Below are 27,888 nucleotides of genomic sequence, written 5' to 3' on the forward strand. Positions count from 1 at the left end.
CATTCTCAGTTTGTTTTACCTCGATGCCAATATTTGATGAAAAGTTGTTGTGTTTAGAATTGTTTGACTCTATTTTTTTGGTACTTTGTACTTTTAAGTGCGTTGTTTTCTACATTATATTGCCTACATATCTAAACATATAATTCCGGTGACTATTACATTTAACTAAGCACTCATTAACAAATATTCTCATGTGTAGTCTATCTAATTTTAGTTTCTCGTTTAGGCAGGAGCCATTTTTGTTTTAGAAAATGTCTGAGTTGGACAAAACGGGACACTTATAAGTTGGATAAAATGGGATACAGTTTTTTATGTCCCGTTTTATCCACCTATTTATTTGTTGGCCTATTAATTTTTAAATAGCGATAAAGCGTGTTCTCATACTGCAGAAAAGAACAACATCTTTATATGTGACTTTTGTTGTGATATACGTACCTAGTCCTAAATAAAAGGTCTTATTTGTCATTTTGCAATAAAACATAAAAAAGGCCTATTTTTAAGTTTCTGACTACTGAAGATACCTATTGTCTTTTCAAAGGTAAATTTTGCTTTGCAGTCTTATATCTACTTAGATATACTTCTTAGATAATTTTATGCAAAAAATTAAATATTGTGAACCTATCCCGTTTTATCCAACCGTGGTATGCTAAAACAGGATGTGCAGGACTTAATTAAATATTTTTTTACTATTTTCCAGTCATTAAAAATAGCTAAAATAGTTATTTTCCTAACAAGTGCAGAAAGTTATTCTTTTCCGCACGCGACTGCAGTTTGCCGAACGACGCGAAGCGGGAGTTCGGCAAGCAGTCGAGTGCGGAAAAGAGACTTTCTGCAAGAGTTAGGAACAATACTTTTTCTAAGAGTCTTTAAAAAATAACCAAATCTTAATCAATTAATTTAATTAATATGAAAATACATACACAAATTAATTCTTTGACAAGGTTGTCAAAACCAAACTTTCAATAGGTCTGTTCGTACAGGAATCGTACAGAATTCGTACTGTATTATAATTACTTTAAAGCCATATTAACATATCTAAATTAACACGCGTGCGGAAAAGTAAAACCGCGTGCGGAAAAGTAACACGTGTGCGAAAAAGTAACACTCGTGCGGAAAAGTGAAACTTTCTAAACTAAAATCCGTGCGCGAAAGTAGACATTTTTGCACGCTCGTAGAAAAATATGTTTTTTGTGTGCTTCAATAAATTTTATACCTATAAAAAATAATAATATGATAATTTCTTTAACATTTTTTCCGTAATAAAAATAAACAAGAATGGTATCCCGTTTTGTCCAACTCTCCCCTACATATACATGTAGGTATTTAATATTCTTAAAATTTATATATTTTATTTATTTAAAATTATAATTAACAGTTATATTTGAACAGTTTTGAAAGGTAATTCATGGTAAGTTTTGCTTCAACACATTTTGTTTGACAAAAATAATTGTGTTTGTATTGTGCATGTTACCATGGAAACGGTGATCATATGTAAAGACAACCCGTGAGAAAAATATTTCTCACTGCAATGGCCGAGTTTTCTCACTGCGTGAGAAATTGTTCGGTTTGAATGTATGTAGAGAGAGAAGTTGCACATTGTATAGCATTCATAGAAAAATAATTTAATTCAAAGTGATAGTTATTTGTTAATATTTTGAACTTGAAAAATATGTCAAATCGTATAAAAATGGTTTGGTGCTGTAAAAATACAAAAAAATAGTCGGTATATTCCGTTTCTACGCGTCTTTTTAGAATGCAGTCACTGAAGCTGGATATGAGATTATTATGTACTTCCGATGTCGTAACTTTTTTTAGTTATTTTTGAAAAACTTTATTAATACATGCATTTTATTCACAAAAAATTAAAAATTTTGATCTTTAATAACTTAAAAGTATTGATTTATTTTTATGAAAATTATTATTTAATTTAACATGAAATAGCACATTTTGCTTAGAATTCGTCCCTATATCTATTTATGGGGTTATTTTTAATAAAATAATTTTTCACCCACAATAACGGGTGACATCCACCCCCAGGCAAAAAGCGCAAGTTGGTACTATGTCACTTTTGTTTCTTGTGTTATATTCTAACTACTCACCAATTTTCATGAAAATCGGATGGTTTAACGAAATCGGATGTGAATACTTCCTTGCCTATTAAGAAGCGTTTCAAATCTGCAACACAAATATTTTTCTGTTTTGACCGCACAACGCAATAAAAAATGCATTGTTGCATGCTTCTAACCATTTTAATACTAGTGATTATGGAGTAGAGTACCTACATAATTGGAAATTACGTAGGTACGCATATATTTTTTAATTGCATTTCCTCTTGAACATATTGCGCAATTATAAATATAAATAGGATGCTTATTGAGATTTAAAAGCATATAAAAGAGAGGCAGATACTCCTCTTACTGCATTTTGTTAATAGTCCCACGATGGTTCTTTCTATGGACAGATGGAAAGGCAAAGTAGCCGTTGTTACTGGTGCTAGTTCTGGAATAGGAGCAGCCATTGCAGAACTATTAGTGGAGAATGGACTTTTGGTAAGGGTAGTGAATATTTAATTAATACAATTAATGTTTTTATAATCTTCCAGAGTACTTATAATATTATAGTGTTGATTTCGCTTCATATACCACTTAAAATTGTCGAGGTATTTTTTATTGTTCTTATGTTTCTTATGAATACTGATAAATTGAAAATCACGCTTAATCTAACTCTTGAATTTGTTTATGATTACGGGTGATTCCATTTTAACTCACTCAATTTTGGATCAAAAAACCTTTTAGATCGCCGATTTGTCTGAAAATTGGCATATAGCATCTGCGGAATGTAAAAATAAGACATTTATGGTCGAATTGTCTTCATCTTCTTCTTTTTTCTTTCAAAATGTTATTTTAAGCGATTTTACAGTGATTGGTATTTATTTAAACAAATTTGCATTTTATATCGTAAAGTATAAATGGAAAAAATAATATCTTAATAGAAGGGATTGAAAAATGTCATTATATGGCATTATAACAAGTTATTTTGATTCAAAACAAGTTTTTGATCAAATTTGATAGTGTAGAAAACGTTAAAATACAGTTTTTTACATTTTCCTCCATTCCCAAAATACATCATATTCGATTTGGCTAAAAATTTGCCCACAGATAGCCAAACATAGGAGTTTAAGTGGTTAAATGAATTTGAATTATTTTGCAATAATAAAAAAGTTACGTGCAATATCATAGTCAAAAACGTAGGCGCCTACTGTAAGTACAATTAACCTGGAAAATATCAACCTCACGACAAAAATTGTTAAAATAAATCTGTAATAATTGTAAATATGATTTATTTGGAACAATTTCAGTTCCTACGATTTTTGTCGAAAAGTTCGGAAAAAATGAGCAGATATTGAGCAAAAACGGTTCTCCTTTAACATCAAGATGGCGGCTAACGTAATGGAGGAATTCATTTGCGATTTTAAATTTAGGCTACTATTAACCCCCCTAAAGATTAGAAAAATAAAATAAAATTTTGGGCAGCTCGGTATGCAAGGTCAAATGCTATCCCGACTGGACTAATATACTTTTGAGTGTGATATTATTCCATGTAACCTTTTTTGTATTTTAAAATAATTCAAATACTTTTAACCACTTAAAGTCCTGTTTTGGCTATCTGTGGGCAAATTTTCAGCTAAATCAAATATGATGTATTTTGGGAATGGAGGAAAATGTAAAAAACGGTATTTTAACGTTGTGTTCACTAAAATTTTATTAAAAACGTGTTTTGAATCCAAATAACTTATTATAATGCCTTATAATGATATTTTTGAGTCCCTTCTATTCAAATATTATTTTTTCCATCGACAATTTATGATAGAAAATGCAAATTTGTTTAAATAAACACCAAATCACTGTAAAATCGCATAAAATAACATTTTGAGAAAACAAAAGAAGAAGAAGAAGAAGAAGAAGACTTTCTAAACTTAAATGTCTTATTTTTTACGTCTCGCAGAAGCTATACACCAAGTTTCAAACAAATCGGAGGTCCAAAAGTTTTTGCCTCAGTGATTTGACATGGAATGTATCTTACTAATTTAATTTTACTTCCATGGTGATGTTGTTTGCTTCGGTATTTGATTGTTCTTATTTCTGTGCCATACTCGAATATCGTACGCTGGCTATATACTCTGGGCTAATTAGCAAAATACAAGGAAAAGTTATTTACCAGCAATTTTATTGCTGGAATCGAATCTCATTATTGTATGTATTAATAATATAGGTATGCAAAGTCCGCAGATAGTGTGCTACTTTTTTTATAAACAAAATGGCGCCCGAAAGTCGTGTTTTTTTAAATTTTTGCTCTATAACTCCAAAGATTTTAACTTTACACCAAAAACACCTAAATAAAAATTCACCGCCATTAAATTCTGCATAGAGACGTGTTTTTCCCGATTCATTTCGACGAAAACTTTCCCTGGAAAAAGCGGGTTTTTCCAACAAAATCTTTAATTTTCAACTAAAATTTTAGATAAGTAATTGTTAATCAATCATTAAATAACTTGGAAATGTAAAAGCACTTTTCGTATAGATTATAACTTTAGAAGCAAATGGAAATTGAATGAACAGTTTAGCAACAATTGAATTGTTAATTAAAAATTTACGGTCGCTATAATAACGACAATAATTATGCTGCATAAGAATAACTATGATTTTTTCATAAAAATACACTATACCTATCTAATGTACTTTACAGAATTAAAATTGGAATATTTAAGCGGCCTCAGAAATATTTTAAAATTATAAACAATTTTTTGGCTTATAAACAAATAGAATATCTCGGGAAATATTAAACTAAATTAAATTATGAAAACGGCATTCGAAAATCAGTGGCAGGACGCTTCTTTTAAAAGAAAAAATGTTTAATTATTCCGGAGATACAACCGTTCAAAGTTCACCGGAATTTACAGCAAAGATATAAACAATAGGATCATAATGTTCAAACCATCACCTTTTAATTTTTGTCCTCTTTCGCCACAGCAATTTTCATATCTTTAAAATACTTATATCATATATTATTATAATAAAAACTATCGATAATACGTGTGAAAATTGCCAAAAATAGCAAAATTCCAATCAAAAATTAGGTTGGAGAAAATGTAACCCTCAAAGTTCAAAATCGGTATACGTTAAAAAATACATTTTCTCGGCTTCCCATGGATCAATTTCCTTCATTCTTTTCTTATTCCCTAATAACTCGAGTAGGGCCATCGAAATAACGCATTATTAAATGTCAAACTTGCTTTTGTTATGTTATAATAGATTAATTTATTTATAAGAACAGAAAACTACATATTTTTCCAGTTGTAGGCTTTTTTTAGATAAACTTACTACAAGTGTACCTTTTAAAGTTAAAAACATAAATATTCTCATTTGAAAGCTGTATAATTATTTAAACAAATTAAAATTTTGTGTTATAATAAATGAATAAATTAATTTATTATAACAAAACAAAAGCAAGTCTGACATTTAATAATGCGTTAGTTCGATGGCTCTACTCGAGTTGCTTGGGAACAAAAAAAGGATGAAGGAAATTGCTCCATGGGAAGCCGAGAAAATGCATTTTTTTAACGTATACCGATTTTGAACTTTGAGTGTTACATTTTCTCCAACCTAATTTTTGATTGGAATTTTGATATTTTTGGCAATTTTCACACGTATTAGTATTATCGATAGTTTTTATTATAATAATATATGTTATGAGTATTTTCAGGATATGAAAATTGGTGAGGAGAAAGAGGACAAAAATAAAAAGGTGATAGTTCGAAAATTATGATCCTATTGTTTATATCTTTGTCGTAAATTCCGGTCAACTTTGACCAGTTGTATCTCAGGAACTACTCATCATAATTAAACGTTTTTTCTTTTAAAAGAAGCGTCCTGCCGCTGTTTTTCGAATACCGTTTTTTACAATTTAATTTAATTTAATATTTCCTGAGATATTCTATTTGTTTTTAAGCCAAAAAATTCTTTATAATTTTAAAATATTCCTGAGGCCGCTTAAATAGTCCAATTTCAGTTCTGTAAAGTACATTAGATAGGTATAGTGCCGTTTTATGAAAAAATCATAGTTATTCTTATGTACCATAATTATTGTCGTTATTATAGCGACCGTAAATTTTTAATTAACAATTCAATTGTTGCTAAACTGTTAATTCAATTTCCATCGGCTTCTGGAATTATAATCTATACAAAAGGGGCTTTTACATTACCAAGTTATTTAATTATTTATTAACAATTACTTACCTAAAATTTTAGTTGAAAATGAAAGATTTTGTTGGAAAAACCCGCTTTTTCCGGGGAAAGTTTTCGTCGAAGTGAATCGGAAAAAACACATCCCTATGCGGAGTTTAATTGCGGTAAATTTTTATTTGGGTGTTTTTGGTGTAAAATTAAAATCTTTGGAGTTATAGAGCAAAAATTGAAAAAAACACGATTTTCGGGCGCCATTTTGTTTATAAAAAAAGTAGCACACTATCTGCGGACTTTGCATACCTATATTATTAATATATACCATCATAAGATTCGATTTGAGCAATAAAATTGCTGGTAAATAACTTTTCCCAAAAATGGCCTATTCTCCGATAACAGCCCAGACTAACACTAATTTTGTTGACAGCAGCTCGGAAAAGGGATGCAAAGGATCTGTTAAATCTTACTCTCAGGTTCCTAAGTGTAAAGACATTAGGTTTGTTTCAACTCGATACAAAACCGTTCTTGAACGGTTACGAGTATGCACAGTAACGAAAAATGTGTTACTGCGCATAATTATTCGTTATTGCGCATGCGTGTAACGATTCAAGAACGGTTTTGTATCGAGTTGGAACAAACCTATAGTGAAGCATCGCACCTTGCCAGGCACATTGCTGCGCAATTTAATGCATTTAAATAGCATTGCACATCACGAAGCATCGTACCTCGTCAAGCTCGCTACGTTTTGAAGAATAAAATAATTTGTTTTCCAGGATGCGATGTGCGAGGCAATGTGCCTGGCGAGGTGCGATGCTCCACTGCGTTTTTACTCTAAGCCATCAAGTTTTTCTTTGTCCTGGCCCACTTCCTTCGCCTATCTTGACGTGTATTATTAAATGAAGTATATTATATCTTTCTGGATGACGCATAATGTGGATAAAATACCAAAGTTTTCGAATTTTAACTGTTTTGCCCCCTTCCGTAAATTTTCCCATTCGCTACTGAACAACCTAGTTACAAATTATACCTTCACATATATTTTAATGGCTTCTAGTTTTCTAAAAATTGTACCCGTTAAAGCCTTATTCTTCGACACCATATAAAAGAATAAAGAACAGATAACATCTATATATATCCCGTTCACAGCGTAATACGCCTTTGGCTTCCCGTTCGCTAAGCCTGTCTATTCTGCCAGTCTTCTTGAGATAGATTTCTTGCTGACATTGCTTTTGATATTCCTTAGATCCATGTTGTTGGTGGTCGCCCTCGTTTTCTTTTCTCTGGTGGTACCCATTCTAATATCTTTTTGGGTAGTCTTTCTTCCCCCATACGTCTAACATGTCCGTACCATATTAGTTGTTGTTTTTCGATGTCTTCTATAATTGATCTTTGTACTCTCATTTGTCTTCTGATGTCCTCATTTTTCACATGTTCTAATCTAGACTTTCCCGCTGCTCTCCTCCAAAAATCCATTTCAACTGCCAAAAGGTTACCTTTAAGTTTTTGTGATAACTGCCACACTTCTGAGCCAAAGACGATTACTGGTTTTAATGTGGTATTATATATTCTTTTTCGTTTCCGGTCTTATATTTTTTTGCCATAATACTGAATTCAACGCACCTATAACTTGTTTTCCTTTGGTTATTCTGTCTTTTATGGCTTCATCACTTCTCCCTGTCTTTGTCAGTTTTACTCCCAAATATGTACTTCTAAGTCGAGGTCATCTGCAGTATTTTCTCCTCCTACGCAAAGATATTGTGTTTTTGGACATTTACTTCGAGGCCTCATTTTTTGTGCTCTTCCATTAGTTTTCCACCCATATACGTCTTCTTTGTCTTGGGCAATAACTACCTGGTCATCTGCATAGTGCAACGTATATAACGTTTCATCCCCAATAGATAGCCCCATCCCACAGAAAAAAGATAACATCTTACTAATTCAATTTTTAGTCTCAAAGTTATATTGATTCCACATAAGATTTTCTTTATCTTTAAAAATGTAACTCTAGCCTTCTATACCTATACGTATTCTAATTTCTTTGTTCATCTCTGTTCTCATTTAGATTACAACCAAGGTAAGTCACACTGTTGGCTCTCTAGTTGTAGTTGTTGCCCATAAGCTGTACCACTTTTGGTTCTGTTGCGCTTCTTCCTTGTCTAAAATCTGCCTGTTACTCACCAATTATATTTTCCATTCTTTTTTTAAGTATATTCTTTATATGCCATGTTAATATTGTGTATATGTCGCGTCATTTAGAATATGCCCTGTACTTTTTGCATTCGATCTTATTTCCTTTTTTGTGAATGAGACATATTTTTGCTTCCTATCATTCTTTTGGTAATTGTTGGTCATTCCATATTTTTCGATTAATATCTGCATTTCTTCATGCATGCAATTTCCTCCTTGGTCTCCTTGGTTTCGTAAACTGTTTTATTTTTTGATACATTATTTTCTTTTCGTTTTCCTTTTTCATGCCTGGTTTTTACCGTTTCTTTGTCACTTTCTATTTTATTTGCAAGTTTTTAACTGTTTTGGCCTAATTGGCTCTTAACAAAGATGTTGATTCTTGAGTACTTGAGACATGTGATGAGAGGGCAAAAATACGCATTATTACATCTTATTATGCAAGGCAAAATCCGAGGAAAGCGAAATGTGGGAAGACGAAGAACATCCTGGCTTAAGAACTTACTTACTTTTTATAAATTGAAGAGTCTCAGATGCAGAATCCACCAAAAATGGTAAATAGTTATTTAAATCTGAGACTATTCGTGTTGAAAGTTCTTTCTGGTACATCCCTAATCTGCGACTTTTTCAATTAATAAGACCGCAGACGACGAATATAGAAAACAAAAAGGAAACGATCACATTCCGTTTTCATTCGTCTAGGAAAAAAGGACAGAAGAGGAACTTTCAGTACTCAAATCCGAGTAAAGATAGAAAAATAATAAATGATGGTTTTGCTTGTTTTCGATTCAGAGGGATGCACACCCGCTGGACAGGCTGTTTCTACCACTGCAGGCGTCATCAGCAGCGTTCGTTAGCGTGCACTCCTCTAAATCGAAAAAGAGCCGGACCATCAATTTAAAGGAAATCTGAAAGATAATTCAAAATCCCCATTAGGACGCGATACAGCGACATCTCTTAACAAATTGAAGAGTCTCAGATGCAGAATCCACCAAATATGGTAAATAGTTATTTAAATCTGAGACTATTCGTGTTGAAAGTTCTTTCTGGTACATCCTTAATCTGCGACTTTTTCAATTAATAACACCGCAGACGACGAACATATTATTAATTGAAAAATTATCGGTTTTATTAATTGAAAAAGTCGCAGATTAAGGATGTACCAGAAAGAACTTTCAACACGAATAGTCTCAGATTTAAATAACTATTTACCATTTTTGGTGGATTCTGCATCTGAGACTCTTCAATTTGTTAAGAGATGTCGCTGTATCGCGTCCTAATGGGGATTTTGAATTATCTTTCAGATTCCCTTTAAATTGATGGTCCGGCTGTTTTTCGATTCAGAGGAGTGCACGCTAACGAACGCTGCTGATGACGCCTGCAATGGTAGAAACAGCCTGCCCAGCGGGTGTGCATCCCTCTGAATCGAAAAAAAAAACCATCATAGTTATTTTTCTATCTTTACTCGGATTTGAGTACTGAAAGTTCCTCTTCTATCCTTTTTTCCTAGACGAATGAAAACGGAATGTGATCGTTTCCTTTTCGTTTTCTATATTCGTCGTCTGCGGTCTTATTAATTGAAAAAGTCGCAGATTAAGGATGTACCAGAAAGAAATTTTAACACGAATAGTCTCAGATTTAAATAACTATTTACCATTTTTGATGGATTCTGCAACTGAGACTCTTCAATTTGTTAAGAGATGTCGCTGTATCGCGTCCAAATGGGGATTTTGAATTATCTTTCAGATTCCCTTTAAATTGATGGTCCGGCTGTTTTTCGATTCAGAGGAGTGCACGCTAACGAACGCTGCTGATGACGCCTGCAGTGGTAAAAACAGCCTGTCCAGCGGGTGTGCATCCCTCTGAATCGAAAACAAGCAAAACCGTCATTTATTAAGAGAATGGTTCGAATGCAGTAGTGCAGAGCTATTTAGAGCGGCAGTCAACAGGATCCGCATTGCCATGATGATTTCCAACCTTCGATAGAAGATGGAACTTAAAGAAGAAGAAAGATGTTGAATCAAGGCAGTCTCTGGTATTTTTAAGCTATGAAATCTGCCGCTTACCAGGACTCCGTTTTCCTTCAATCTTCCCTGAGATGATCACTTGCGCGAGGTGATACCTTTCGTTTCCTTTTATGTGTCCCAAGTAGCTAACTTTTTTTAAATTTTTATGATCTTTAGCAGCTCCTTATCTATATCAATTCTACTCAGGACATTTTCGTTGTTGGAGTGGGTTGTCCAAGATATTTTCAAGACCCTTCTAAAACGCCAGAATTCAGAGACTTCTAACTTGTTCATCAAGTTAAACATGTTGAGGGTCAAGGTTTCCGTTCCATACAATATTATAGACCATCGGTGGCCAAGATCCTTGATAGTCCGAGCCATTTTTCAAAATTTGAAATTTTTCGCGAGCCGCAATTAAACAATTATCTAAAAAGTGTAAAAAAGGTATTCAATTTTTCTCTAACTGTTTGGATTTCACGAATTTTAAAGTGAAATAAAATGGTTGACATCATTGTTTCAAATATACAAATAATTCTACAAGCAGCCTTTACTAACTTAGGATACTTCGATTCTTCATCATCCTTCCATATTCTTCTGAGATGGCCTATTGATCTTCTATCGCCTCTCAAAAAACACCGTTAAAACTCTGTCTTCCTCTGATCTACCACATGACCTGCCCATCTTATCTTAGCTTTTGTATGTCTGACGATGTTTTCAGTACCACTCTTCTACCAATTCATCTCTTTGAGGACCAAATATCATTCAGACGACTTTGCTTTCAAATACCAGCAGCTTATTTATTTCCTAGTAGCTTATTTATTTAATCTGTGACAACACAGCCGATCTTCAACAACTTGTTACTATAATCGGAGAATACATTAAGAGAATGGGATTAGAGATTAATACCAAAAAGACCAAATTCATGATCATCTCCAGAAACATGGATTCACTTTAAAACTCCACCATAACACTGAATACCAAGTCCATTGAAAAACTGAGTAAATTTAAATACCTGGGATCGTGGCTTTTTGAAGACTGGGCATCGGACAGGGAAGTAAAAGGTCATATTGAGTAAGCTCGACAAGCTTTCGTAAAATTCAGGAAGGTACTGACCTGTTCAGAGTTCGATCTTCAACTGAGACTAAGGTTTACTAAGTGCTACGTATGGTCGGTGCTGCTATATAGCGTAGAGGGCTGGACACTCAAAACGAGGGATATAAACAGATTAGAAGCTTTCGAAATGTGGCTTTATCGCCATATCCTAAAGATACCATGGACAACGAAAGTCACAAATGTAGATGTCCTTAAAAGAATCAACCAAGAACGCCAACTTTTCGAAACCATCATGAAAAAGAAAACTGTGTATCTAGGTCACATCATGCGAAATGAAAAACAACAGTTCCTCCAACTTATAAACGAGGGTAAAATTGAAGGCAAGAAAGGAATGGGACGCAAGAAAATGTCCTGGCTCCGAAACAATAAGGCAATGGACAGGGATTAACGACAATCAATATCTGGTACATATTGCAAGAAACAGAGAGTTAATGGAAAATGTGATCGCTAACATCCATTAGTGGATTTGCATCTGAAGAAGATTTATTTCCCACTGATGTAGAGTCCAAGTTTCACTTCCATATTTAACAATTGGATAATTGGGTATATAGTCTTAATTTAGATTGTTTTTTTAACAGCTTAAATCTTAGTAATGATGATAGGGAGTTATTGCTCTATTCCACGCAGCTATCCTTGCTAGGACCTCTTTTTACAATGTGATTGTCATCTGTGATTACCGTTCCAAGATATTTAAACTCTTTTACTACTTCGAAGTTGTGGTCATTAATAGTTATGTTCCACCTAACTCTTGGTCTTAGATTTTGGGTTACTAGCATGTATTTCGTATTCTCTTCATTTATTCGAAGGCCCAGACTAACTGTTTCTTCCTCGAGTTGTGAAAACACCTCTCTCACGTCTCTTGCAGAATGATCGACTGCACCTATATCATCACCAAAGGCCAACAATAGATCTGATCCTCGATTCGCAAATCCTCCTGTCGTCAGCTCAGATGATATTTTACTTATTAGATATTCTAAGGCCAAACTGAATAGCAACAGTGATAATGGGTCTCCTTGTCCAAGCCCTGATGTTACGCTTAGTCTTTTATATTTGTTGCCACATTTTGAAACACAAAAATTAAAAGTAATTTTGGGACATTTATTGAGAGCCACAAATAATCCTTCAAAGACCCACATGTGGCTCGCGAGCCACAGTTTGGCCACCCCTGTTATAGACCATACATAGCAATACAGAAAACGACATCTACGGCTGATATTAATGCTACTGATACAAAATAAGTTCTTCATTTTGATAAAGCTGCGTTGGGCAACCTCAATCCTCGCACTTACTTCTTGTTTAAAATTAAGTTGATTGTTGAACCAGCAGCCAAGATATATGTATTGGTCTAAGTATTCAAGCTGTTGGTGGTTCATATACATATATTGGAAGGGGTAAATTTTTGTTCTTTAATATTTTCATAACTTTGGTTTTCGCAGTATTGATCTTCATCTCCATTTTTTCACAACTTTCAGTGACCCGATTTAACAATACCTGGAGATTATGGTCCGAATCAGTCATTAAAATTTAATAGAGGCTGTTATTTAATCGTTCAAATTCAAATTCAAAATATCTTTTATTAAAAAATAGTTATTTTCCTAACAAGTGCAGAAAGTCATTCTTTTCCGCACGCGACTGCAGTTTGCCGAACGACGCGAAACGGGAGTTCGGCAAGCAGTCGAGTGCGGAAAAGAGACTTTCTGCAAGAGTTAGGAACAATAGGTTTTCTAAGAGTGTTTAAAAAATTACCAAATCTTATTAATTTAATTAATATGAAAATACATACACAAATTAATTCTTTGACAAGGTTGTCAAAACCAAACTTTCAATATAATTAGTTAGCATGGCGACGATCTTGGTTTCCATGACGATGATTCAAAACGACTGTTATTGTCTACCGATTTGACTTTCGAATATTATGTCAAAATAATTTTATTTCACCGAATTGTCGCTTTAATTTCATTAAAACAGGAACACAATAAAATATATTTGAAATAAATTAGTAAATAATATCTAAATATTAGTTTATTGCATGTATTATAATTACTTTAAAGACATATTAACATATCTAAATTAACACGCGTGCGGAAAAGTAAAAACCGCGTGCGGAAAAGTAACACGCGTGCGGAAAAGTAAGGCGCGTGCGGAAAAGTGAAACTTTCTAAACTAAAATGCGTGCGCGAAAGTAAACATTTTTGCACGCTCGTAGAAAAAATTGTAAACAACACACTTATAGCAAATTGTCACAATTGAATAATAAGTGTCTAATATACATACAAAATTACAATTACAACTACTATGAGTTAAAAGTTAAAATGTGTGATTTAAAAACTCATACACAGAATATATTTCTAAATCCAATAAAATGCTTTTTATTTCAGTTCTAAATATATCAAAATTCTATTGCAATTTAATTCTAACAGCTAATTTGGTAAAAAATTTTATACACGAATATGTAGGTCCTCTCTCTGTTGCGACTAGCCTATGTATAGGATCGTTGTTCGTTTCTCCTGATACCTTGTGGAGAGTGCGATAGAGCATTCACAAATATTACCTCCGAGTACCTAGACTTTAAACACTATCGGTGATAGCAAACAACCCTGTCTGATACCTAGTTATATTTCAATTAGCTTTGATGTGTTACCATTGGTCTTTATGATTACTGTCTGATTCCAATAAATGGCTTCGATAATTTGAGAATCTCTTTTTTCGATTTTTTCGATCATATTATATTCCCATGAAATTAATTTGAATAAAAAATTATTTATAGGTAGTAGGTGCTGCTAGAAGAAAAGAAAGAATAGATGCGTTAGCTCATAAACTTCAAGGCAAAAAGGGGAAGTTGTACTCAGTCAAAGCAGACATGACCAAAGAAGAAGACATAAAAGAAATCTTCAAATGGACTTCGACAAATGTTGGTCCTGTAGCTATCCTAGTCAACAATGCTGGTTGCGTAAAACACGTAGGTCTAATAGATGGTGACACAGAAGCTTGGAAAGCCACTATTAATGTTAATCTGTTAGCATTATGCATAGCAACAAGAGAGGCAATTAGTATCATGAAAAAGAATAATATTGATGGACAGATTATTCATATAAATAGCGTATTCGGTCATAAAGTAAGTAATTTTCCACAAGTGAACGTGTATCCAGCAACCAAACATGGAGTGACTGCTTTGACAGAAACATTAAGGAACGAACTAAACGCATTAAAGTCAAAAATAAGAGTGACCGTAAGTAACTAATTATAAACTTAGTATAAAATAATTTCTTCTTTTTCTTCGGCTTTTTCTCATTATGCTTTCACCGTTTTCGTCCTTCACACCACCCTATTCTCCCAGTTACCTTCTCTGATGCCTCTATCTATCATAGCATTTCCTATGTACCCTATTATGGAAGGCCTTCCTCTCTGCCTTTTTTGCTTCTTCTTCTTCTTTACGTGCCATCTCCGCGACGAAGGTTGGCAATCATCATTGCTATTCTCACTTTCGACACTACAGCCCGAAAGAGTTCAGTTGAGCTGCATCCAAACCATTCTCTGATATTTCTCAGCCAGGACATTTTTCTCCTACCTATGCTGCGCCTTCCTTGAAGCTTTCCCTGCATAATTAATTTTAGGAGTTCATATCTGTCACCACGTGTTATATGACCCAAGTATTGAAGTTTTCTTATTTTGATGGAATCCAGTATCTCCCTGCTGTTCTGTATTCTCCTTAGTACTTCCTCATTGGTTATTCTGTCTGTCCAGGAGATTCTCAGCATTCTTCGATACAGGAGCGTCATTTGAAATTTTGATAGGTGGGGCAAGCATTATATATACAATACATTATATATGCAAACATAATACAAAATTGATCTATTTTTTGTAAATTTCAGTCATTTTCAGGGTCAGGGGGGGCAAATGCCCCCCCCCCGAACACTCAAATGACGCCCCTGCTTCGATACGTCCACATCTCAAATGCTTCCAATCTATTGAGGCATTGTTTATTGAGAGTCCATGTCTCCACACCATACAAAAGAACAGAAAATACATAACATTTTAGTACTCGCTTTCTAAGATCTAGGCTGAGGTCTCTACTACACAATATTTGTTTTATATTAGTGAATGCACTTCTAGCCTTCTCTATTCTAATTCGGATTTCTTTGGTATAATCGTTTGTTTCACTAATGTTCGTCCCTAAATAGTTATAATTCTGAACTCGTTCTATCGTCTTATTATTTACGTGTAGATTGATGTTTCTAATATTTTTCTTTGATATAACCATGAATTTCGTTTTCTTTATGTTCAGTGACAGACCAAATTCTTCACTTGTTGCAACAACCTTATTTAAAATTCTTTGTAGATCTGTAATAGATTCTGCTATTAGTATTGTGTCATCGGCGTATCTAATTTCACATATGGGTAGGCCATTTATTTTTATGCCTGCTACTTCATCTTCTAATGCTTTTTTGAATATATCTTCTTAGTAGGCATTAAACATTGATGTCTAACGCCTCTTTTGATTTTTATTTTATTCGTGTTTAAATTATTATTTATTCTTATGACATCTTCTTGTTCATAATACAGATTATTTATTATTCTTACATCCCTAGTGTCGATGTTCTTTGTTCTCAGTAGTTTTATTAACGGATTATGTTTCACCGTATCGAGTGTCTTTTTTGCGGAGGGTCCCAATCCAATATTCTTTTCGGACACCTGTGTTCTGGCATTCGTTGTACATGCCCATACCACTAAAGGCTCTATTGTGGTTACAAATTTTTTGTAATTAAGCATTCTACTTCCATTCATACTTCTATATTGTTGTTAACATTGGCCATAGAACCTAAGGTTCCTAAGGGAACTAGAACTGGTACACCTATTTATCTTCCAGAGATAAATCGACTCTATCAATTGCGAATTTCTAGCACCTGTCATAGGCGTCCAGTTTGGATAGGGCAACGGTTATTTTACATAACTTTTTGTCTTTAACTTCTAAGTATTTTTGACACTGGATTATTAAATTCTGAGGTATTCTAGTACTAAAAGTTACTCTTGCTTTAAGTCGGTAGGATGCATCGTTTTCTAAAAAAATCGATTTGAAAATTTTTCGTCTTTTGAATTCGAAAAAAAAAATTTGAAACGAACCCTCATCCTTTTTCCGGACTTGGGACCGCCAACACCGCTACTGAGCAACTCAGTCTACCCAACAGCAATGCACGCGGAGTGTGTATTTTAACTTCTATTGTATCTTACTAAATATTTCGTTTTAAATATTGATTTCATTTTAGAGCATTAGTCCTGGTTTGGTTGAGACAGAAATGGTCGACGAAGTTAAAAATTCTGATTATTTTGAGCAACTAAAAAATTCAATATTAAAACCGGAAGATATAGCTGATGGAGTTTTATACGTCCTCTCTACACCACCACATGTACAGGTAAATATCACTATTGGTAGAGGAGCCAAAGCGGGGATTTTTGCAGTTACTTGAGCGCGTCAGAAAATCACATGGGGAGAAACCTTGTATCCTGTAAATGTACCACTACCATATATTGGATCTTAATGCAGGGGAGTTCGTTAAGGGGGACCCGAAAAAGATCTATCCTTAGAAAAACTCGAGATCGTCAGATTAAGATAAGGTATGTTTGAATTAAGTTATGTATAAGAAGTTATACATACAGGACAGTGTTTATTTTAAAAATCTGACGATTTGAGCGGAGCGTACGGAAATGGGCGAATCACAAAGTTTCACAAGAAAAAAGCGAATATTTCGACAAATAAACGTCAGATCTAAAAACTAAAAAATCCGTTTTCAATGTTTTTCAAAAATCTATCGAATGATACCAAACATGACCCCCCACGGAGAAGGGTAGGGGTAAATTTAAAATACGAACCCCGCGATATTTTGCGAAATGAAGATCAGATCGAAAAAGTGCAAAATACACGAATTTAATATTTTTGAAAAATCTGTCGAATGACACCAAAGACGACTCCCCACGGAGGTGGGGTGGGGGGTTACTTAAAAATCTTAAATAGGAGCCCCTTTTTTTATTGCAGATATGGACTCCTTACGTAAAAATATGTAACTTTTATTCGAGACATTTTTTCGAATTATGGGTAGATGGCTCTATAATCGGAAGAAACGATTGTTCGAAATGGAAAATTAAATCAGAAAAAGAATGTGTGTGTACTTTGTACGCACTTAAGAAGTTATATTTCTATTATATGATTTTTAAAAAATAAATATACTTTAAACAGTTTGTTTTAATTTTTTTAAACACCAAACTAATTTTGTGCTTACCGCTTTCAAAAAAATAAAAACAAATATAGGATTGCTCCGGATGCGAACTCAAGATCTCTCGATCTCTGGCCGACTGCTATACCAACTGCGCTACGAGGACTGTGTTTATATCGGTTCGGACGTATCTAATGACAATTCACGGTAACAAACAGACAACAATAAAATGTTTTAATAATACTCATCTTACTCCTGAGCAAGACAAATCCAAAAACACAAAAATTATAATATATTTACTTAAAACACTAATATATTCTTTTCACACCTTTTCTTGCACTGATATATTTATACATAACTTGAAAGATTCAGCAACTAAACGCCATACTGTCTGTGTGCGCATGCGCGCAGTATTATGAAATTTTACTCTTAATCGCGCCTAAAGAAGTATAATTTCAAAAAATGGAAATGGGTCCCCACTTAAATGAAAAACCTTACTTACATTTTTTTGGTTTTAGGTCCTAATATTTAAAACCCATTAGGTCCCCATAACCTCAAAGAAAGACGCAAACTTCAACACTCAGGAATATATCAAGAAAACAATCACGAATGTAAACTCAGAAACACTACCAAAAATAGAAAATTATGAAATAGAAGCAGCACTATCACAATTAAAGAACAACAAAGCACCAGGACCAGATGGAATCCTTGCTGAAATGTTGAAAGAAGGGAAAGAAGAAATCTTACAAACATTAAGAAATCTGTTTAATCAGTGTCTACATAAAGGAGAAATACCCGACGAATGGAACGAAAGTCTTACAATCCTGCTATTTAAGAAAGGCGACAGAAAGGACATAAAAAATTACAGACCCATCTCACTGCTGTCGCAAACGTATAAACTATTCATGAGGATTATGAACAACAGACTAACATAAAAATTGGACTCGTATCAACCCGTAGAGCAGGCAGGATTCCGAAAGGGATATAGCACCACTGACCATCTTCTAACAGTTAGGACACTAATAGAAAAAGCTAACGAATACCATATAGATCTGCACTTAGCGTTCGTTGACTACGAAAAAGCATTTGACAGCGTGGAAATGTGGGCAATAGAAAAAGCTATAAACAACTGTCGAATAGATTCCAGATACAGAATGCTAATACATAATATATATATAAGAAAGCAACAATGACAGTACAATTGGAAGAAACCACAAAACCCATACCAATTAACAGAGGAGTGCGACAGGGACTCCTCTATGCTATTTCTCCTAAACTATTTACATTAGCACTGGAAGATGTTTTCAAAACAATGGAATGGACAAACATGGGAATAAACATAAATGGAAAGAAACTAAACCACCTAAGATATGCAGACGATGTAGTAGTCATAGCATCAAGTTTTGAAGAACTACAAACCATGCTAACCGAACTAGCAAATGAATCCGAACAGATAGGTCTAAAAATGAATTTTGCCAAAACAAAAACAATGACAAACACACAAGACAATAGAAACGTAATACTAAACGACACCACAATAGAAGCGGTTAATGATTATATATATTTGGGACAGATTATAAAAATAAATAAGGAAAACCAAACAGCGGAGGTAAAAAGAAGGGTCAGATTAGCCTGGGCAGGATTTGGAAAATTAAAATGGGTCCTAAAGAATAAAAAAATACAACAATACTTAAAAACAAGAGTGTTTGACCAGTGCATACTCCCAATTCTCACATACGCATGCCAAACATGGACCTTGACCAAGGCAAACATGGATAAAATAATAAAGACACAAAGAGCCATGGAGAGAGCAATGTTAGGAGTAAAATTGACAGACAAAAAGCAAAACAACTGGGTCAGAAATAGAACAAAAGTCAAAGACGCAGGTCAACATATAACCAGGCTAAAATGGAGCTTCGCAGGTCATAACGCTAGACAAACGGAAAATAGGTGGAATAGCACGATACAACAATGGAGACCATGGACAGGAAAGAGAGCAAGAGGACGACCCCAGATGAGATGGGGAGACGACATTAAAAAGATAGGAGGAACGCACTGGAAACAGAAAGCACTAAACAGAAGCGAATGGAGGAAACTGGGGGAAGCCTATGTTCAGAATTGGACGAATTAAAGGGCAAAAGAAGAAGAAGAAGAAGGTCCCCATAACGCTCGAGTAACTGCAAATTTAGCATACTCCCCCCCCCTAATATACTGTTTTCACCCATTTTACAACATTGAAATTTAAAAAGCATGAATTATTCATATCTGTCTGTTCATACACATAAATTCTCCGTAAACATTAATACCCAAGGTTGTATTAATGGTGAGAAATTTGACCAAGGACTTCGGATTCTATACAAAAACTCCGATAAAAGCTATAGATTAAATTAAGGTGATACAGTAGCAATCAACAGGTAGCAAAAACGCGTTCCAAGATTGCAGCTGTAATTTTGAATATTTTTTCGAGATATTTGGCACTCGTATTCGTAATATAATAAAGAATGGCGGTACAGAGTCCAATTTGAAAAATATATTAATATGTGGAAATTACTCTGTAATTAAATACAATATTAAAAAAACGAGCCTGTACCGCCATTAAGAAGAACAAAAAATACACTTTCTTCAAATAAACTTTTTTATCCGATGCCTAGATTTTGTGTCATTTTGGAACTACTAACGAAATAAAAAAATTTAGTAGTTCCAAAATGACACAAAATCTAGGCATCGGATAAAAAAGTTTATTTGAAGAAAGTGTATTTTTTTGTTCTTCTTAATGGCGGTACAGGCTCGTTTTTTAATATTGTATTTAATTACAGAGTAATTTCCACATATTAATATATTTTTCAAATTGGGCTCTGTACCGCCATTCTTTATTATATTACGAATACGTGTGCCAAATATCTCGAAAAAATATTCAAAATTACAGCCGCAATCTTGGAACGCGTTTTCGCTACCTGTTGATTGCTACTGTTTCCTCTTAAAGATGGGAAAGCAAAAGGATTCAATAAAATCGTTTTCAACGAGAACAACATGAATAAAATATTGGAATTATTTCATGAAATATACGATACCGATCAAATTCCATTGGACTGGTTGAAGTTTATGTACATTTTGTGACCCTTCCCAAGAAAAGAAAATTTAAAGACGTGCAGTGGATAAGGTTAATTAGCCACACCCTTTAAGTATTTTTGCTTATTATATAAAACACAATTCTTGGTTCAAAAACGCCTGGATCAACTTAAAGATATTTACGCCTGCTTTATCGACAATGAAAAAGCGTTCGACATTACCAAACACTTTCAAACCAAGTAAAATTAGTATATTGCGACGATCACTGAAATTAGTATAAAATCGTTATTTTACACAATTTATTAACACAGTTGAACTTTCTTCCAAAGAGATAATTTTCCCGTAATTAATGTTTTAACTTTTAAAACTAATTTTATAAATTTATATTTTCAGATTCACGAGCTAATGATTAAGCCACTGGGGGAACAGTTTTAAATTGTTTAGTTAGTCAAGCGGTTAGCATTTAGTTGTATTTTGTTTATTTTTATTTAAATTAATAAAATTTTCATTTTATAAATCAGTATTTTTAATCCAAGAAATATTGGTTAAACTACAAACATTAATACAGTAATAATAAATATTAATACACTAGATAATAAATAACAGTCTACTTTTTATACAGCTAACGCGGCTTTGGGATTATAGAAGGGTAGTGAATGGGTATACAAATACCTTATTATTTTCTCTCATCTCTTCTTTTGTAGTACAAATAATTGATTTAGCGGACTGTATTTTTATTAAACCAATAATTACAAAAATTATTACAGAATTACGTTTGATGCTACCGCATCGAAAAGTCTTAGTTGTTCTCTCTTTTCTTCTTGTCTCACACGAAGCGCGCACTTCAGACGGTCGAAAAACGTCACAAATATTTCGCGTCGTTGCCAGTTTTCACTTCTTTGTTCATGGAACTGAACATGCCGCCCCCGTTCAACTGCCGCTGGAGGGATTCAACAGGTATACTGATCAGTGTGGCAGCTAGTCAATAGGTAGAGGACACACCTTACTAAACGCTCTCTTCACTGAGCCCCTTGTAGTCTTTATAGTCACCACACGAACTATTTTGTCCTTGCCAGGATGCACCTCAATAACGCGGCCAATCGGCCACTGGTATGGGGAAACATTATCTTCTTTTAGCAACACCATGGCACCTGGCTTTAACTCGCCAGTTGAAGATTTCCATTTACTTCTAGCTTGAAGAGACTGCAGATACTCTCGATGCCACCGCTTCCAAAAATGACAGGTCAATTGTTGAAGTCTTTCATGAACTTTTAGCCTGTTTGCCGGTACATCATCAAGTTGTCTTTGAGGGAAACTGGTTAGGGTTCGTCCTATTAGGAAGTGGGCTGGTGTTAAGACTCCTAAATCATCAGGATTTTGGGATAAAGGGATTAATGGACGGGAATTAAGAATCGCTTCAATCTGAACCAATACTGTATACAACTGTTCAAATGTCAGATGAGCATCCCCAATTATTCGCTTAAGATGAAATTTACAAGATTTTACGCAAGCCTCCCAGAGACCACCAAAATGAGGGGCTCGAGGAGGTATAAAGTGCCATTCTATTTTATTTTCGGCTAAAAATGATTTAACTTGTGTGTTATTTGTGGAATCATAAATTGCTTGGTACACCACTTTAAGATTATTTGCAGCACCAACAAAGTTAGTAGCATTATCAGAGAAAATGTCGCTAGGCAGACCCCGTCGCGAAATGAAACGCTTTAAGGCGTCCAAAAACGTCGTATAGGAGAGGTCTCCTACTAACTCAAAGTGAGTGGCCTTGGTAGTGAAGCATACGAATACGCATAAATATGCCTTTACTAATTTTTTAGAGCGCAATTTACCGTCCTTTATCATAAAGGGACCGGCAAAATCTAATCCAACCCTACTAAAGGGATGAGAATATGTTACTCGGGAAGACGGAAGGTCTCCCATTTTTGGAGCCATTAGGCGTGGATTTGACTTATAACAGATTAAACACTTTCTTATTATGCCTCTTACCACGGTTCTGCTGTTTAAGAGCCAAAATTGCTCCCTCAGACTGCATAAAACTGCCTGAGGACCAGCATGTAACATTTTTTGATGTTGATATCTGATCAATAGCTTAGTGAAATTGTTTTTGTCGGACAATAACAAGGGAAATTTTTGGCTGTAGGGTAGGTCAGAGTTTTTTAATCTGCCGCCCACTCTTATTAAATTACCTTCTAAAAAAGGATCCAAGGATAATATTCTACTTTTCTTAGGCAATACATTACCGGAATTTAACGCGTCGATCTCCTTGGAAAAATCTTGTCTCTGTGCCAACATGATTAACGCATTTAATGCCCTATCTAACTCAGCAATTGTTAGAGGACCCGTTAATCTAGACTCGCGATTCTGAGCGTTGTACCTAAATCTAAGACAGTAGCCCGTAACTCGCAATAGCTTTAAGTATGAGGAATAGCGTTCCAACAAATCGAATTCATTTATAGTTAAAAAATTTAACGTTTTATTTTTCCGTCTTTCTGGAATGTCTTCAGTATAAACTTTATTCTGACGAGACCATCTTAAATGGGACGTTCCCAGCCAATCGGGACCATGCCACCATAACTGCGACGAGGTTAATTCCATTGGGCTCATTCCACGTGAAACGATATCAGCGGGATTTTCTGGAGAACGCACGTGACCCCATTGCGATGCCTCTGTCAACTCTTGTATAATAGAAACACGATTGGATACAAATGTTTTTAGATCACTAGGTTGCATGGAAATCCAAGCAAGCACAATTGTGGAATCAGTCCACAAATACGTGGAGGATAACTTCACGTTTAAGGTATCTATCACCTTTTTCGTTAGCGTAGCTGCCAGTACAGCTCCACATAATTCGAGTCGCGGTAAGGATATACTTCTGAGCGGCGCGACTCTGGATTTTGAGCATAGAATTCGAGAATAATAGGATTCATTATCGGTTTTTGAGACCAAATATATACATACACCGTAGCCTGCAATAGAGGCATCCGAGAAGGCATGTAATGTAAATTCAACTGCGTCCACCATGCTTACCTGCCTTGGTATAGAAATTTTATCAATATCCGACAGCTGTTTATAGAAATTAATAAACGATGAGAACAAATCAGCTGGAACAGTTTGATCCCAATCAATTTTTTCCTTCCACAGTTGCTGTAGAATTAGTTTGGCACGTATGCATACTGGACCTATTAACCCTAATGGATCAAATATTTGCGCGATTGTAGATAAAATAAATCTTTTAGTAACTCGCTTATGGATACGCTCGCTAAAATTTACCGAATAACCTAATTCATCGTTATTGGAATCCCAAATCAAACCCAAGGTTTTTACTGTTTTGTCGTCTGTAATGAAGTACTGTGGTAAATTTATGTCGTTATCACCTTCCAAAATTTTCTGGTCATTAGACGCCCATTTACGGAGTATAAAACCCGCATCTGACAGCATGGCTGAGATGTTACATTTAAATTTCTGGGCTTCCTCAATCGTAGAGGCCCCAGTGATTAAATCATCCACATAGAAGTCCCTTAAAATTATACGACTCTCTTCGGGATATTGCTTCGAATTAATTTGTGCAATTTGATGCAATACTCTAGTTGCAATAAATGACGCAGGAGCAGTGCCATACGTGATAGTATTAAGTCTAAACTGCTTAATTTCCTCGTCAGGATTAAATCTCCAAACAATACGTTGCAAATCGCGTTCGGATTCCTTTATGTTTACCATACGGTACATTTTTTCGATGTCACCCGTAAATACGTAGTTGTGACAACGAAATCTAAGAATAGAAAAAAGTTCATCTTGTATATTCGGACCAGTTTTCAAGACATCATTCAGCGATAAACCGGTAGAAGTTTTAGCAGATGCGTCAAAAACCACGCGACACTTCGTCGTTAGGCTTGATTCTTTAATTACACAATGATGTGGCATATAATATTTTATGTTCGACATTTCGTCACTTTCATTAATTAAGGACATATGACCTAATTGAATATACTCTTTCATAAAGGAATGATATTGATCTTTTAATTTTTCATTTTTAGATAGGCGTTTTTCAATACTATACAATCGACGTATTGCGCCATCTTTGGATTCACCCATTTTGTTTAATGTTGCCTTGATAGGCAGACTGACAATGAATTTGCCGTCACTACCTCTAGAAGTAGTTTGTTTGAAGTGCTCTTCGCACTCCAATTCTTCTTGGGATAGCCGAGTAGTAGTCGGACATTCCTCAAGCTTCCAGAATTTTTCTAGCTTTTCTTGAATATCAAGATTTTTTATGTTTAGATTGCATATATTATTACAAGAATTAAGTAAACTTATAGGTCCGGAGAGTATCCAGCCAAGATGCGTCTTCTGGAGCACAGGCATGTTCTTGCCACATTTTATCTGGCCAACACACATTAGTGACCAAAATATACTAGCACCTAACAATACCTCAATAGGTTTAGATTGATTAAAGTCAGTGTCTGCGAGTTGAATATTTTTAGGAAAGTTGATGGCCTCCCTGTTAAAAGATATACCCGGCAAGTTGTCCGTTATTTTTTCTAACGCCAAAAAACTAAGATCTGCATGAAATGACTTGTTCATTGAATATATTTTAGCTTTAGTTGAATGGTTTATTCGTACCAACTTTTTACTTATACCCGACGTAGCAATATCTACGTTAGATTTATTAAGACCTAGTTTTGTTAGACAATTATAAGTCATGTAGTTTGATTGACTTGCGGAATCTAGAAGAGCTCTGCATTTTACAAAGCATCCACTTTTATCTTGAATATAAATATTCGCAGTAGAGAGTAAAATATATGAACTTGAGTCACTACTCGCTAGTACTGTTTCATTAGTTGGAAAATACAACTCATCCTTATTTTCTAAACTTGAAGAAAACAGATTTACCTGTCTATCACTTGAAGTTTCTTCTCTAACTTCAGTGCTCGTCGACGGATTATTTTGATTGGTCAATTTTTCTAAGTGTAGCAACGTGTTGTGATTCCTGTTGCATTTGCGACAATCTTCACTTCTACAATCCTTGTTAGCATGACCTGCTCGTAAGCATTTAGTGCAAAGTCTCAATTTTCTAATTTCCTTTATCCGATTGTCAACAGTAAGTTTTAAGAGACCTTGACAATAATATATTAAATGAGATCCTTTGCAAAAACTACATATTTTATTATTCTGATGAGAAACATGGGTATAAGACCTATTTTTTGACTTTCTAACTTCGCGAGAGCTTTCGTTAGTAGTATCTGATTTGAATTCTAACATTTCCAAAGCCTGACAACGGGTAGAAAGAAATTTAATGAATTCCTCATAAGAAGGCAATGTGGTTACATCTGATAAAGATAATTCCCATTCCTTTCTTGTTTTATTGTCTAGCTTGGATGACACGAGGAAAATAATTATAGAGTCCCATTCCTTAACGGACTGCTTAAGATTTTCCAAGGCACGAATATTTTTTTGTAAAGTATCTAAGAGATTTCTTAAGTCTTCCCTGGATTCTTTATTTAGAGAAGGAATTTCGAATAGAGCCTTTATGTGGCTATTTATAATTAAGCGCGAATTCTTATATCTCTGGCATATAAGGTCCCAAGCTACAGAGTAGTTTGCATCGCTGACCTGCAAGGATTGAATTGTTTGTAGCGCTTCTCCTTTTAATGAAGAAGAAAGGTAATAAAACTTTTGAATGGCTGACAGATTTTTATTAGTATGAATAATATTGTTAAATGAATCATAAAACTGCATAAATTTTTCCAAGTTTCCGTCAAATTGAACTAAACTGAGGGGAGGTAACTTAATATTTACAATTGGATCAGACATTTGAGACGATTCTGATGAAAGGTGTGAACCGCTAGCTATGGAGCCACCCAAAATCGAACGAGCTTTTGAAACAGCTGCATAATATGCCGATTCAAAACTATCTCTCTCACTATTGTGATCTTCATTGTCCACCAAGGACTCTAAAGCTGACTGACATATATCAAATTTGCTTAACGTCTCTTCAACCTTTTCGAGCCTAGCCATTAGCTCATACTGATCCAGCTTGTCTTTATTACTTGTTAGATAATTACTGAACCTAGTTATCTGACCTTTTAAATTTGCTCTTTGTGATTTTAGTGACTTAATTTGATCGTCAGCCATTTTTTATATAAAATGTATTATTTGTATATATCGAACAACTAAACTAATGTATGAATAGTTTTTATTTGCTTTTATTTTATATTTTTATATTATATTTAATTATTTTATTCAAATAATCTCAACTTAATTAAGAATTATTACGGGAAAAATGAATCAAACAGATTTCCTAAATTTTATTTTTTTATGCACAAGCGTGCAACGCCGCAATAGCTCGCTAAACTATTTTCCAGCGTGGCCTCGAATGAATGAACGGCGTATGAATCGCTCTGCGCTCACGCGTATTAAAATAGATCCGATAATGCTATGCAAAATTATTATATCAAACAAATATTAAATACCTGCAATAATAATCCACAATAACTTCACAAGACTCTATATGCAATTTGTATGACAGAGTTTAAAATAACGTAATGCTTTTCTATTTAATATATTTTATAATATGCATGCAACGAAATCAAAGATGAATGCCAATCTTTACGTTTAACGTGCAAAAAGTCAATAACATCGATTTATATTGTTATATTGGTTCAAATCGTTGCTATCATAAGGCAAATTTAGGAACGTAAATGTGTAAAAGGATGGACTTACCCCCTGATTAATGATAATACGGCAATTTTTATACGGCTTCTTGGCGGCAAAAATGCGGCTATCTCACAGGTGTACAAGTCACTGATTTCACAAGTTTAAATTCGGCTACGAAGACCAATGAATGGGTATACAAATACCTTATTATTTTCTCTCATCTCTTCTTTTGTAGTACAAATAATTGATTTAGCGGACTGTATTTTTATTAAACCAATAATTACAAAAATTATTACAGAATTACGTTTGATGCTACCGCATCGAAAAGTCTTAGTTGTTCTCTCTTTTCTTCTTGTCTCACACGAAGCGCGCACTTCAGACGGTCGAAAAACGTCA

At 34.3% G+C, this 27,888-nt stretch overlaps 2 protein-coding genes across 2 annotated transcripts; one reads left to right on the plus strand and one right to left on the minus strand.

Moving 5' to 3' along the window:
- Window positions 1–2,271: 2,271 nt before the first annotated feature.
- LOC114332986 (farnesol dehydrogenase) lies at window positions 2,272–21,340 on the plus strand. Its single transcript, XM_028282792.2, has 4 exons — window positions 2,272–2,549; window positions 14,313–14,774; window positions 16,810–16,956; window positions 21,217–21,340. The coding sequence occupies exons 1-4, from the start codon at window positions 2,442–2,444 to the stop codon at window positions 21,256–21,258; spliced, it is 759 nt and encodes a 252-aa protein (XP_028138593.2). The 5' UTR covers window positions 2,272–2,441; the 3' UTR covers window positions 21,259–21,340.
- Window positions 21,341–21,349: 9 nt separating this feature from the next.
- On the minus strand, window positions 21,350–26,970 carry LOC126884889 (uncharacterized). The gene is made up of 3 exons (XM_050651199.1): window positions 24,964–26,970; window positions 24,109–24,387; window positions 21,350–21,373 (listed from the first exon to the last, which is right to left on the minus strand). The coding sequence occupies exons 1-3, from the start codon at window positions 26,968–26,970 to the stop codon at window positions 21,350–21,352; spliced, it is 2,310 nt and encodes a 769-aa protein (XP_050507156.1).
- Between the last annotated feature and the right edge of the window lie 918 nt (window positions 26,971–27,888).

Source organism: Diabrotica virgifera, chromosome 5 (genome assembly GCF_917563875.1).
Source record: "Diabrotica virgifera virgifera chromosome 5, PGI_DIABVI_V3a".
NCBI lineage: Eukaryota > Metazoa > Arthropoda > Insecta > Coleoptera > Chrysomelidae > Diabrotica > Diabrotica virgifera.